The sequence below is a fragment of the Mustela nivalis genome (genome assembly GCF_964662115.1).
Source record: "Mustela nivalis genome assembly, chromosome: 6".
Lineage (NCBI taxonomy): Eukaryota > Metazoa > Chordata > Mammalia > Carnivora > Mustelidae > Mustela > Mustela nivalis.
The window spans coordinates 118,449,083-118,462,424 of record NC_139025.1 but is presented as its reverse complement, the minus strand read 5'-3'; the positions used below and the strand labels follow the sequence as shown (position 1 = coordinate 118,462,424).

The 13,342-nt window shown below is 33.3% G+C and overlaps 1 protein-coding gene across 2 annotated transcripts in view; it reads right to left on the bottom strand.

Annotated features, from left to right (window-relative positions):
- The window catches only part of SCAPER (S-phase cyclin A associated protein in the ER), a 524,869-nt gene that overhangs the window by 380,409 nt on the left and 131,118 nt on the right, over positions 1-13,342 (bottom strand). Inside the window, exons 9-11 of one of the 2 annotated variants that reach the window (XM_082735980.1) lie at positions 9,356-9,618; positions 5,184-5,417; positions 82-252 (exon numbers count right to left, since the gene is read on the bottom strand). In XM_082735980.1, coding sequence (XP_082592106.1) covers positions 82-252; positions 5,184-5,417; positions 9,356-9,618 — 668 coding nt within the window. The remainder of the gene's footprint in view (positions 1-81; positions 253-5,183; positions 5,418-9,355; positions 9,619-13,342) is intronic. The other variant, XM_082735981.1, reaches the window with a different exon arrangement.

The following is a 13,342-nucleotide window of genomic DNA, read 5'->3' as shown; positions in this document are numbered from 1 at the left end:
GCAAAAACAACGAATTCTGTTACACTAAAAAGAAATAAATAAAAAACATAAATAAATTAAATTAAAAAAATAAAAGCTCACAGAAAAATCACTGTCGTTGTCAGTTTCAATATTAATATCATTGTTTTCTTCTGCTTCAATTTCTCTGGTTAACTGTTCCTCTTCAGCAATAGCACTAGCAATGGCTTCTTCATTGGCCTTTTCTAGACGATCTGCTAGCTCTTCCTTTTTAGCAAGAACTTCTGCCATGGACTGTAAAGTTAAAAATAAACAAAAGAATTATCAGTTGAGTAGAAAGTTATTCTTTCTTTATGTTCTAACGACACATTCAACAGTATACAAAAAAGTAGCATTGATCTGGAATTATAAAATGTGGGGTTCAGTATAGGTTCAACCACTTGCTACCTGTGTGACTTAGAAGCTTCTTAACACCAAAAGCATATTTTGTATTCCACAGAATGGTACAATAATTCATGACTTACCTTCTTTATCAGACCACTATGTATGAGAAACTGTGAAGTTATACAAATGACAGATATTATTAATTTCAAAGTATGAATCTAGTTTGAATGCCAAAATTCAAAACAGTTATAGATCAAATATCTTTAAAACAAAAGAAAAATATATAAAGGGAACAAGGAAAGATTTTATTCTGTAATGGTAATGTTACTTTCTGAACATGTATATGTAACTTAAAAATACACATTAGAAAAAAGTATAAATAACATGCAACTAAATAATTAATTAATAAATTCATATGATAAGCTAAAAATGTATACTAGAAACTCTGAAGTAAACAATGAAATAATAAACAGTTATGACTAATAAGCCAACAAAGGAGATAAAAATGGAATTATCAAACATAATTAATCCAAAAGAAGAGAGAAAGAGAAGAAAAAGGGGGTGAAAAAGAGGTGAGTCATAGAGAAAACAAATCATACGATAGTATATTTAAAGGAACCATATCAATAATCAATAGAGTGGAATAGTTTAAACACCTTAATTAATAGAGATTGTCAAATGGGATAAAAAGCAAGATCCAAACATATGCTGCCCAAAAGAAACTTAACTGAAATATCAGAATATAAACAAATTACCAGTTAAAGTGCTACAATGCTAACACTAATCAAAAGAAAACTGAAGTATTAATACCAGACTTCAGAGCAAAAATATCAGGAGGGATAAAAAAGGTCATTTCATAACAATAAAAGGTTTAATTCATCAAAAAGACAAAACAAACATAACCATTTATGGACTTAATAACGGAGATTCAAAATACATGAAGCAGAAATGGACTGAACTACAAAAGTAAATAAACTTAATGCAAATGTAAACTGTGGAAAAAGCCAAGATGTCCTTCAAAAGACAAATGGATAAAGAAGGTATGGTCCATATATACAATGGAATATTACTCAGCCAGCAGAAAAGATGAATACCCAACTTTCATATCAACATGGACGGGACTGGAGGAGATTATGCTGAGTGAAATAAGTCAAGCAGAGAGAGTCAATTATCATACAGTTTCACTTAACTTGTGGAGCATAAGGAATAACATGGAGGACATTAGGAGAAGGAAAGGAAAAGTGAACTAGGGCAAATGCGGAGCAGGAGATGAAGCATGAGAGACTATGGAGTCTAAGAAATAAACTGAGGGGTTTGGGGGGTGAAGGGATAGGTGAGCCTGGTAGTGGGTATTAAGGAGGGTACATATTGCATGGAGCACTGGGTGTGGTGCATAAACAATGAATCTTGGAATACTGAAAAAAATTAAATTAAAAAAAAAACTTAATGGGAATAAAAAAGGTACTACCAGTTTGGAACACAGTTTGATAATCCCTCAAAAAGGTGAAACATAAAGTTTCCATATGAGCCAACAATTGCAAGATATTTACCCTAGAAAAATAAAACCATATATACACAGAAACGTATATACAAATATTTAAAGCAGCATAATTTATAACAGCCAAAAAAACAGAGACAACCCAAATGTCTTTCAAGTAATGAATGGATAACATGTAGTGTATCCATACAATGGAATATTCTTTGGCCACAAAAAAGGAATGAAGGCTAAAACATCAATGAACCTTGAAAACATCATGCCCAGTGAAAGAGGCCAGTCACAAAAGACCACACATTATATTCCACTTCCATGAAATGTTCAGAACAGACAAACCTATACAGATAGAAAGCCATCTGTGGTTATCTAGGGTTGGAAGGATGGAGTGAAAGGGAGTGACTGCTAATGGGTATTGGGTTTCTTTCTGTAGTGATGAAAGTGCCCTAAAACTGATCATGGTGATTGTTGCACAACTCTGTGAATATGCTGAAAAATATCGAATTGTAAAATTTAACTGGGTAAACTGTATGCTATGTACATTTTACCTCAATAAAGTTGTATTTAAAAAAAGAAACAGTTTCACAGTTATATTCAGAGATTTTAATATCTCTTTTTCAACTGATAGAACATGTATTGAAAACTGGCATGGATCTAAGAGACCTGAACAATACTCTCAACAAAACTGACCTCTAGGTATCTTTGTAGGAGAAATGAAAGCGTATGTTCAAAACAAAGACAAACGTTCATGGTGCCATTTTTCATAACATAGAAACTGGACTCAAACATCTGTCCACAAGTGAATGGATGGATGAACATTCTGTGTGGATGAATATACTGTGTTATACGCATACAGTAGAATACTTCTAAAGGCAGTAAAAAGAATGAACTATTAGTACACAAAACCACATGGATGAACCTTAAAATAATTATGCTGAGTAAAAGAAGCCAAACAAAAGATTATATTACTCTATTTACATAAAGTTTTGAAAATACCAATCACTATATAATGACAGCAGAACAGTGATGACCTGGGAAGGAAATACTGGGAAGGACAGAAAGGAGGGATTACTAAGGGAAATCTGAAAACTTTCGGAGTTTGTTCATTCAGTATGTTCATTTTCTTGGTTGTAGTGATGTTTTTATAGGTATAAACACATCAAAATTTTAATAATTTGTATATTTTAGATACCCGAAGTTTACTGAAAATCAATTATACTTCAATAGAGGTATTAAAATATGCAAATGCTTGAGCCCCAACTTATAACTGAATTGGTTTAGAGTGCAGAAGGGCACTGGTATCTTTATTAATGCTTTCTCCTCCCTCCCCAACTTCTATCTACTCTCTTGATAATCTGTCCCACCAAAACACAAAAGATTGCTTCTGGGGAATAAAATGGGAGGGGGAGGGAGTTTAGATGAGAGACTAATTCTTTGCACTATAAGCTTCTTCTCTATAAACCCTAGATTATTATACAAACTGACTGTTGTTAATGTGCAACAAAGACCTTACAACTTAAGAACAATTTAAAAATCCAAATGTTAAAGTTGAATATATATAACTTTGCAGAAAGTTCTCACATGAGCCTATTTGCTCTCCCAATTTTATTTTCCCCACATGTACATTTCTATTTAGTCTCTGAAGATCTGAAAAGACTTTAATGTAGAAGTACAGCTTATGGATGAAATAATGATTCAATTATTCATATACAACTTTTAGTATTTTCACACTGTGAAATTCAAATAAATACCTACATATATCACTTTTTTAATTTCCAAATTTTCATTAAAATTTCAAATTTTAGTAAATCTAAAAACACAGATCCATTGTTAGCTAGGTTTTATATTACCACATTTTTACAATAGTGGCAACAGTTGACCTTAAAGTAGAAAGGTTCTAAGTCATTTTTTTACCAAAATTTCTGTTAAATGAGACAACTGCAGAGTTTTACCTTTAACCAGCTATATGATGATACTTATTAAGAAAGAAAACAGTTCTCTCATCACTGCAGCAATTCTCTATAATCCCCCACTGAGAACCTAAACAAAGAGGTACATATAGAGCAAGCCAAAGACTTATCTCTGCCAAGACAAATCAAAAACAAAATTTTTTTTAAATCTTAGTTTAATTAAAATTCCTCTAACAACTCTAAAAATAGATGAAGAGTCATATATAAAGCAGACTACATAAAATATATAAATCTGATTCTTAAAATAACCAAGAGTTTTTAATATTCTACCACAAGCTTATTTACATATGTGATCAAAATAAAATGGATGAAAGAAGAATTTTTAAATACTTTTTTAATGCTTATTTAAGTATGGGATCTTTTCCTCTTGAAATATGATTCTCACAAAATAAGTAACAATATGGTATCTAGCTATGAATATAAAAAATATAAAAGTGATCAACTTCTAGCCCATACATTGTCTAGTATTTATATGGTCACAATTATATTCAACCTTTAAAAACAGTCACACTGAAAAAGCCAAGTTAAAATACAATTTGCTCTTTATTCCTTATTTTAAAATTTTAAATGTTTTTCTTATTACTATAACCCTTATTTTTCTCTTAACCCTCAAGTTTCATCTACATCTAATGTTGTTATGTCCAAAAAATGTATAATTTGGTCTAATACCATATGTTGATAGCATCTTTCAGCATGATGAGGCCTTAAGTTTTGAAGAAAACGATAGTATATAGTTGCTATCTAAAAAATAAAATTTGAGTAAGTTTTCTCAACAACTGTTTATATGTGCCTACTTCTTTTGAAAGTCAGTTTTAAATTAGAATGATCCATTCTGGATTATCCTCTGGTCAAGTATCTTAATTCTAAAGTTGGAAACAGAAAGACATGAAGATAAATAAGTAGTCATCCAAATACATAAACTTCTAATTCCAAATCAACACATTTTAAAATTTCCACAACAGAAATGGTAAGTAAATTTCATCTTAAAGACCAACTCCAAGCAAATGATAGAAGCTGGAGAATTTTTAAAAGTACAGTAGGCAGCATTTCCCATCCATCAGAGTGCTAGATGTTGCATGGAAGACTTTATTGTTAACTGGTTTCATTTCTTAATGCCAGACTAAGGAACACTTGATCAGATCACAAACTGAATGATTTTACCAATAGTTATTTAACTTGGACAGTCTCATTTTCCTCCTCTACGGAACAAGAAGAATCTTAACTATATTAAAAGCTTGCTATAAGAATAAAGTGTTAAGCTGAAATAACATATATAAAATGCTTTATAAACTGTAAAATAGCACACAAAACAATTTATTATTACTAGGGTTTATTCCCTTTTAATATATTTACTCATAATTCTGATAAGTTGTTCTTACCAAGTTAGCAGCACTCACATTTGAAATATCTGAAGGATCCATTTCAGTTTCTATCCCTGCTTTTTCTGCTGAAAATACGTCATTTGCTTGCAAAGGAGGTGTGTCAACTTGCTGAGTAATTGAAACACACTCTGTATCAATATGAACAGCAGGTATTTCAGAAGTTCTCACAGAACTGTCTTGTAAAGTACTACTGCCAGAGTTCTTGACATCATCCAACGTACTCACTGTGAACTAACAAAACACATTTGCAGAATGACTCAGAGATAATAAAAAATTCTCACAAACTACTCCGTTCTAGAAAAACTGATTATACTAAACCTATCAACTAAAGCAGCAGTTGACTAGCCGACAGATGACCCATTCGTCTTTTTTATAAGTTTCAAGTTTAAAAAAAGAAAAAAAAATTAAGCAGCCACAAATTTTATTTGCACACCTACTATGTATATAGGGCACTGTCTGAAATGCTTTATGAAATTAAGCTGTATTATAATTACATTTTTTTAGTAATGATTCTTGATGAGTATTTTATATAGCTCACAAAGGAAATTCCAGTTGGAAGTATGATACTTTGTCTTATATTCAAATAACTAAAGATATTTATGTGGTTTTTCCAAAGGTTGTCTGCCGAATATCAAATGAAGGCACTTTTCACCAAAATATACACTTTGAGGGCATTTATTCAAAACATGACACTTGCTCTCTTTAAATAACGTTAACAAACCTTAAAGTATCTTTCATGTAAAACCACAATGGTACACAATACCAATTCTCAGATTTAAAAAGAAATATACCATAAAAAGTATAGTATATCATAGCATGAATTCTCACTACTTATGTAATTCCTATCTAGATTTCCATATCCTCCTCATTAGCCTTTAGGAATAGTTAACACATTAAACCATTTAAATCAAATAAAATACTGTCTTAGGCCAAATACATATCCATTTTTTTTAACTTTCCAATTTAGTAAAAAGAAACAAGTTTTTATTTTCATATTATAACAGATTATAGAAGTATGCTGCTGTGTTTTCCAATTATATTCAGAGTAATGAGCTCCAGGTAGAACTAAAATCTAAAATTATGAATTTAAAATCCACTAATATCACTATTTAAACATTAGATAAATATGGCAGTGGCTATAAAACTCCAGTTTGGTTAATTATTTTTTTTCTTTTATTTTTTATTATTATTATTTTTTTAATAATATAATTTTTTATTTTTTATAAACATATATTTTTATCCCCAGGGGTACAGGTCTGTGAATCACCAGGGTTACACACTTCACAGCACTCACCAAAACACATACCCTCCCCAATGTCCATAATACCACCCCCTTCTCCCAAACCCCCTCCCCCCAGCAACCCTCAGTTTGTTTTGTGAGATTAAGAGTCACTTATGGATAAATGGTTAATTATTTATATAAATATTAAACTTTGTCAAGTCTTATAAACTACTTTAAAAATTCTATTGGTCGGGACGCCTGGGTGGCTCAGTTGGTTGGACGACTGCCTTCGGCTCAGGTCATGATCCTGGAGTCCCAGGATCGAGTCCCGCATCGGACTCCCAGCTCCATGGGGAGTCTGCTTCTCTCTCTGACCTTCTCCTCTCTCACCTTCTCACTCTCTCTCTCTCAAGTAAATAAAAAAATAAAAATCTTTAATAAAAATTCTATTGGTCAAAACTTAGAGTGTCTCTAAGTGTTGATTTTAATATAAGTATTATTTAAGTTGTATCATATTGTTTATATTACTACCGACATTATCTATACATTAGTCACCATAGTTTATAATCTTCTTGGCAATATTTACATTAGCATTACTGATGTTTACAATATAGTCAACCCTGCATATTAAAAAATCAGTATCATTTATACAACAAAATCAAAGCTAAACTATAAGGTAATGTTTAAAAATACATAAATATGCTAATTCCATTTTTAGAACAACAGTGGAAAAATTCTATCAATTAGCTTGGATACCAATAGCAATGAACTTTTTATATTGAAATATTTTAGCAATACTTTAATTACTCAAAAGCTATATGTAAGGATTATTCCTAAAATCCCAAATCATGTAAGCTTATTCATTACACAAAACCAATGTAATTATTGTATTGTTAAATTTTATGACTAAAATAAATGTTAGCAAAAATGCTAGGTGTTAATGTTAAGTGATTTCTTTTTCTGTTGTCTTTGTTCTTACTGGTTTTCCTCATTCTCCTTTCTTTACTGGACAAAATGACAAGATGGAAAAATTCACATGAAAAGAAAGAAAAGGAGGCAGTACTCGCCGCCAGGGATTTAGTCAATAAGGATATAAGTAAGATATCTGAACTGAATTTAAAACGACTATAAAGATACTAGCTGGGCTTGAAAAAAGCATAGAAGACACTAGAGAATCTCTTACTGTAGAGATAAAAGAACTAAAATCTACTCAGGATGAGATTAAAAATGCTATTACCAAGATGCAGTCCCAAGCAGAGGTCATAAAAATGAGGATGAACAAAGCTGAACTATATGGTAAGTGATTAAAAAACATTTCTTGGGGCACCTGGATGGCTCAGAGGGTTAAGTGACTCTTGATCTTGCTTCAGTCATGATCTCAGCATGAAATCAAGCCCTATGTAGGGCTCTGTACTCAGCAGGGAGTCTGCCTGAGATTCTCTCTCCTTCTCTTTCTGCCCCTCCCCCGCCTCGCACAGCCTCAATCTAATAAATAAATAAATCTTAAAAAAAAAAAGACAAAACCAAATTTTAAAAATAGAGACTTCATCAAGTTTAACATTAAAAGCTTCTCAAAGGTATACCCCCAAAAAAGTACTCATTATTTTCTATGTGTTTAGGACTCTGCTCCATAATGTGGGAAATTAAAAGGCAACATAAGATACTGCTCACAAGGAGCTTCCAATCTCACATGGGCATATATACATTAAGGAGTTACAGAACATCAGAAACAATGTACAAGTAAGAGCCATTATCATCATTAAGAAAAAAAACATGGAAGTTGAGTAGAGTTTCCAGTAACAATAAATATACTAGAGGTAAAGAAAGAAAACATTAAAAATCGAACACTATTCTAAACTGAGAAATATTATGACTATTTACAACTCTTCTACTTAGCCCCTGTGTCATCCATAAAGTACAATTTAAAATAAATTAAAATAAATAAAGTACATATTAAAATACAATATCTCCTGTATTTCATTTTACATAAAATTATACTAATTGAACATGAATATTTATATAAACAAATACTTGAAAAATCCATTCCTTCATCAAATAAGTAAAATAAATTTCAAATGGACTAATAGCACAAATACTGAAAACAACAGCTCTAAAGAACTGTATTAAATATCAGCAAATTATTCTACACTTGGATTACAGGACATAAAAGGAGAGCAAGTCCAAAAAGATCCTTACTTTCATCATTATTTTTAATAATACTCCAAATGAAGCAGAAGGATGCCACTTAAAACAAAAAATCAACAATCTTGGGCAAATTAATATCATATGCCTCTAGATGCCCTCTCATAGCAATCGCTTTATTTCTGTCAAAAATACATAAGCTAACTTGGATAATGAACTAACTAAAAGACATTCTACAAAAAAAGAAATGCAATGTATTCTTCAAAAACATTAACAGTGAAAGACAAAAATAAAAACTGCCCCAGGTGAAAGATGTTTAAAAAACAACAACAACAACAACAACAAAGCTAAATACAATGAGTGATTTAGACATTGGATCATGGCTAAGGGAAAAAATTCTATAAGGAAATCACTGGGACACAAATATGAATTTTATAAATTAAATGAAAACACTATACAGATGCCAAATTTCCTGAATTTTACAATTAAAATGGTTAAGAGTTTCTTTATTCCTTGGAGATATATCCTATATTTAAAGGTGAATAATTATGATGTTTGCATTTTATTCTCAACTGTTCAACATACAATCTGTGTTTGTGATGCATCGATACAGAGAGAAAAGAAAAAAATGAGGTAAATTTTAATCTGTGAATCTAGGTAAAGGGGGTATAGCAGGGTTCATTGTTCATTCATGCAACTTTCCTGGAGATCTGAAATATTTCACAATAAAAAGTTAAGTAGGAAAATAAGACATTCCAGCATAGACTTTATAAAAGGCAGTAAAAGGATTTGCAGAATGTACTACCTGGGTTCTTTCAGCAAGAGGATGGTCACAAGAGTGTAAGGAGTCTTTGGACCGAAATTCTATAGTATTAGAAAGTCCATCTCCAGCAAATTCACCTTTCTGTATGCTTTCGTCAGGTAAAAGATGTATATTTTCTTTATCACTGTCATCCTTTGACCTTAATGTTTCTGTTGCTACTGAAACTTTTGTCATCACTGCTGTTGATCGTGAACGAACAGGCCTTCCTCTTTGAACAGTCTCCCATCCTTCAGCATCTTTCCGTTCTATGCAATTGAGGGAAGGAAATACATCAAGATTGATTTAGATGATATTTTCAAAAATCTATAAAATAAAAACATTTCCAATCTAATTCCCACTAAATGTAACTAATATACAAACAGGACACTAATTTCATGCAAGGCATAATGTGTGTGTGTATGTGCATGTGTAGCGTCTAATACAGCTACACTGTGGGGTAGGTATAATTTTCTCTATTTTACAAATGACAAAACTGAGATTCAGATTAAGACTGCCATAAGGCCATAGAATCAGAAAGTAGTAATAAGCATTTATATAGTGTGTACCATGAGACTGATGCACTATCAACTGTGCTAATGAGGTACCTGATACAGTGTATACTATATGCTAATACTGTTCCAAGTGTTTTACACAGAATAACTCTTAATCTTCACAACAACCCTGTAATAGCAGTACCATCACCCCAAATTTTTTAAATTATTTTTAAAGACTTTATTTACTTATTTGTCAGAGAGAGTAGAGAGGAAAAATAAGCAGGGAAAGCTCCAGGCAGAGGGAGAAGCAGGCTCCATGTGGAGCAAGGAGCCCAATATGGGACTTGATGCCAGAGCATGACCTGAGCTGAAGGCAGACGTTCAACCCACTGAGCCACCCAGGCGTCCCATATCATCCCAAGTTTATCATTGATAAAATCTATTATTGTCATTTCATTTATCCCTTTGTCATTCAGAAAAATGTTACGAAGAGAGATTAAGTAATTTCCCAAGGTCACATGCCCAGGAAAGGTAAAGCCAAGATGTAGCAGGAACTGGAGTTGCTTATCACTTGACCTTTTCCCCCACCCCTACGCTCAGTGTGGCCCAGTAGGAAGATGAACCTCCATATCCACTGAGCAGCAATGAGACTGAATGAAGCAGTGCAAGTCAGAACTGAAAACAGTGGTCCTCCCTAACCCCAGGGTCAGCAGGGCCCAATGGAAGCACAGCCTCCACTTCCATTCAGCATCAAAGGCAGAGTGTGAAATAGGGACTAGTCAACATTCTGTTCTCCCCCTTCACCAGTATCAGCAGATCCCTATAGAAAGCTGAGCTCCTGGGGCGCCTGGGTGGCTCAGTGGGTTAAGCCGCTGCCTGCGGCTCAGGTCATGATCTCAGGGTCCTGGGATCGAGTCCCACATCGGGCTCTCTGCTCAGCAGGGAGCCTGCTTCCTCCTTCCTCTCTCTGCCTGCCTCTCTGCCTACTTGTGATCTCTCTCTCTCTGTCAAATAAATAAATAAATGAATAAATAAATCTTAAAAAAAAAAAAAAGAAAGAAAGCTGAGCTCCCACTAGACCAACATTAATGTAACAAAATGAAGTGCTGGAGGGCAGTTTTACTTGGCACATGGATCTCCCTTCCCCTTGCCAAGGAGGGAACCTAAGAATCCACCTCACCATACAGCAACAAGATGGCATGAGTTGTCCTCCCTTCAATCACAAACACATATTGTATACTAAACATTTCCTTCCTTCCTGGCTCAGTGGGCCCCAAAGAAGGGATGAGCTTATACAACCAGGAGGAGCCAAGGAGATGGTAAAATGTGGGTATCAGTTTTCCTGGGAAAGTGTCATTGAGAACAAGAACAGAGTCTCAGGGACCTGTGGGCCAATTATAAAAGAGGTAACATGTGTCACTGGAGTCCCCAAAAGAGAGGAAAGAGAGTGTAGAAGTATTTGATGAAAGAAAGGCTGAAAACTAGCCAAACTTAGTGAAAGACATAAACTACGGATTCAAGAAATTGGGAAATGTATCCTCCCCAAATCCAGGCTAAGACACATCATAATTAAACAACTGGGGGGGGGGGAGAAAAAAAGAAAAAAAAAATTATTGAAAGCAGCCACAGGGAAAAATATATTATCCAAAGAGTAACATAAATTCTAATGGCAGCAGATTTCTCCTCTGAAATACTGCTGGCTAGGAGGAAGTGACATGTTTTTCAGGGACTGAAAGAGCTATCAATTGCAAATTCTATATCCAGTTAAAATATCCCTCAGGAATGAAGAATAAATAAAGGCATTCTTAGATGAAGGAAAAACTGAAAGAACATATCAATAGTAAACCTCCCATTGAAGAATGGCTAAAGGAAGCTCCCTAAAGAAAAATAATAAGACAAGAAGGTTTAAAAATAACAAACAAAAACAAACACTGCAATGAGTAAAACTGGAGGTAAATAAACTATTCTTCTCACTCTCTTGAATCACATTTGAAAGTAAAACAAAAAATTAGGGAGGGCACGTATTGCATGGAGCACTGGGTGTGGTGCAAAAACAATGAATACTGTTACGCTGAAAAGAAATAAAAAAATTAAAATACCATTTAATATAGGAAACAATATGATTAAGGCAATTACACATAGAAGTTGAGAGAATAAAGGGAAACAATTAGGTTTCTACATTTTATTCATGGTGGTAAACATTAAAGCCAATAGAGTATGATAATTTACATATGTACAATGTAATACCTAAGGAAACAACTATTTAAAAAAACTGAACAAATCAATATACTCCAAAACACTATAAATAAGTCAATATGGAATCATAAAAAAAGTTACTGATAAGAAAGCCAAAAAACGGAAACAATGGAAAGAGAAACAGAGACAAGAGAAAAACAGTAAAATGACAGGCCTATATCCTACCCTAACATACCAATAATTACCTTAATTATAAAATGTCTAAATATACCAAATGATAAAGACTGGCACAGTATATTAACAAGACAGTAAACAATGTGTGTTGGAGAGGATGTGGAGAAAGCGGAACCCTCTTATACTGTTGGTGGGAATGGAAGTTGGTGTAGCGATTTTGGAAAACTATAGAGATTCCTTTAATTCCTTTATTAAAAATAGAGCTTCCTTATGACCCTGTAATTGCACTACTGGGTATTTACCCCAAAGATACTGATGTAGTGAAAAGAAGGGCCATCTGTAACCCAATGTTCATAGCAGCAATGGCCACAGTCACCAAACTGTGGAAAGAACCAAGATGCCCTTCAATGGACGAATGAATAAAGAAGATATGGTCCATATATACAATGGAGTATTATGCCTCCATCAGGAAGGATGACCAACTTTGGTATCAACATAGAAGGGACCGGAAGAGATTATGTTGAATGAAATAAGTCAAGCAGAAAGAGTCAGTTATCATATGGTTTCACTTACTTGTGGAGCATAAGGAATAACACAAAGAACATTGGGAGATGGAGGTGAGTTGGGGGAAATTGGAGAGGGAGACAAACCATGAGAGACTGGACTCTGAGAAACAAACTGAGGGTTTTGGAGGGGAGGGGAGTGAGAAGGTTGGGTGAGTCTGGTGGTGGGTATTATGGAGGGCACGTATTGCATAGAGCACTGGGTGTGGTTCATAAACAATGAATTCTGGAACACTGTAAAGAAATGAAATAAAATAAAAATTAAATGAAAAAATTAAAAATAAAAATACAATTGAGTTTTATGTTATCTATAAGAAACTCACTTAAATATAAGGTCTTAGGTAAATTCAAAGTGAAAGTATGGAAAAAGTATTCAAATATTAATTAGGAAAGCAGGAATTGTTATATTAATATGAGATATAGTAGACTTCAGAGCAAAGAAAACCACTAAAGAAATAAAGACATTCTATAATGATAAAAGCATTCCGCAATGAAGATATACATCCCTAAATACATCCACCAAACAAACTCAAGATACACAGGAGAATAAAATGATAAGGCTG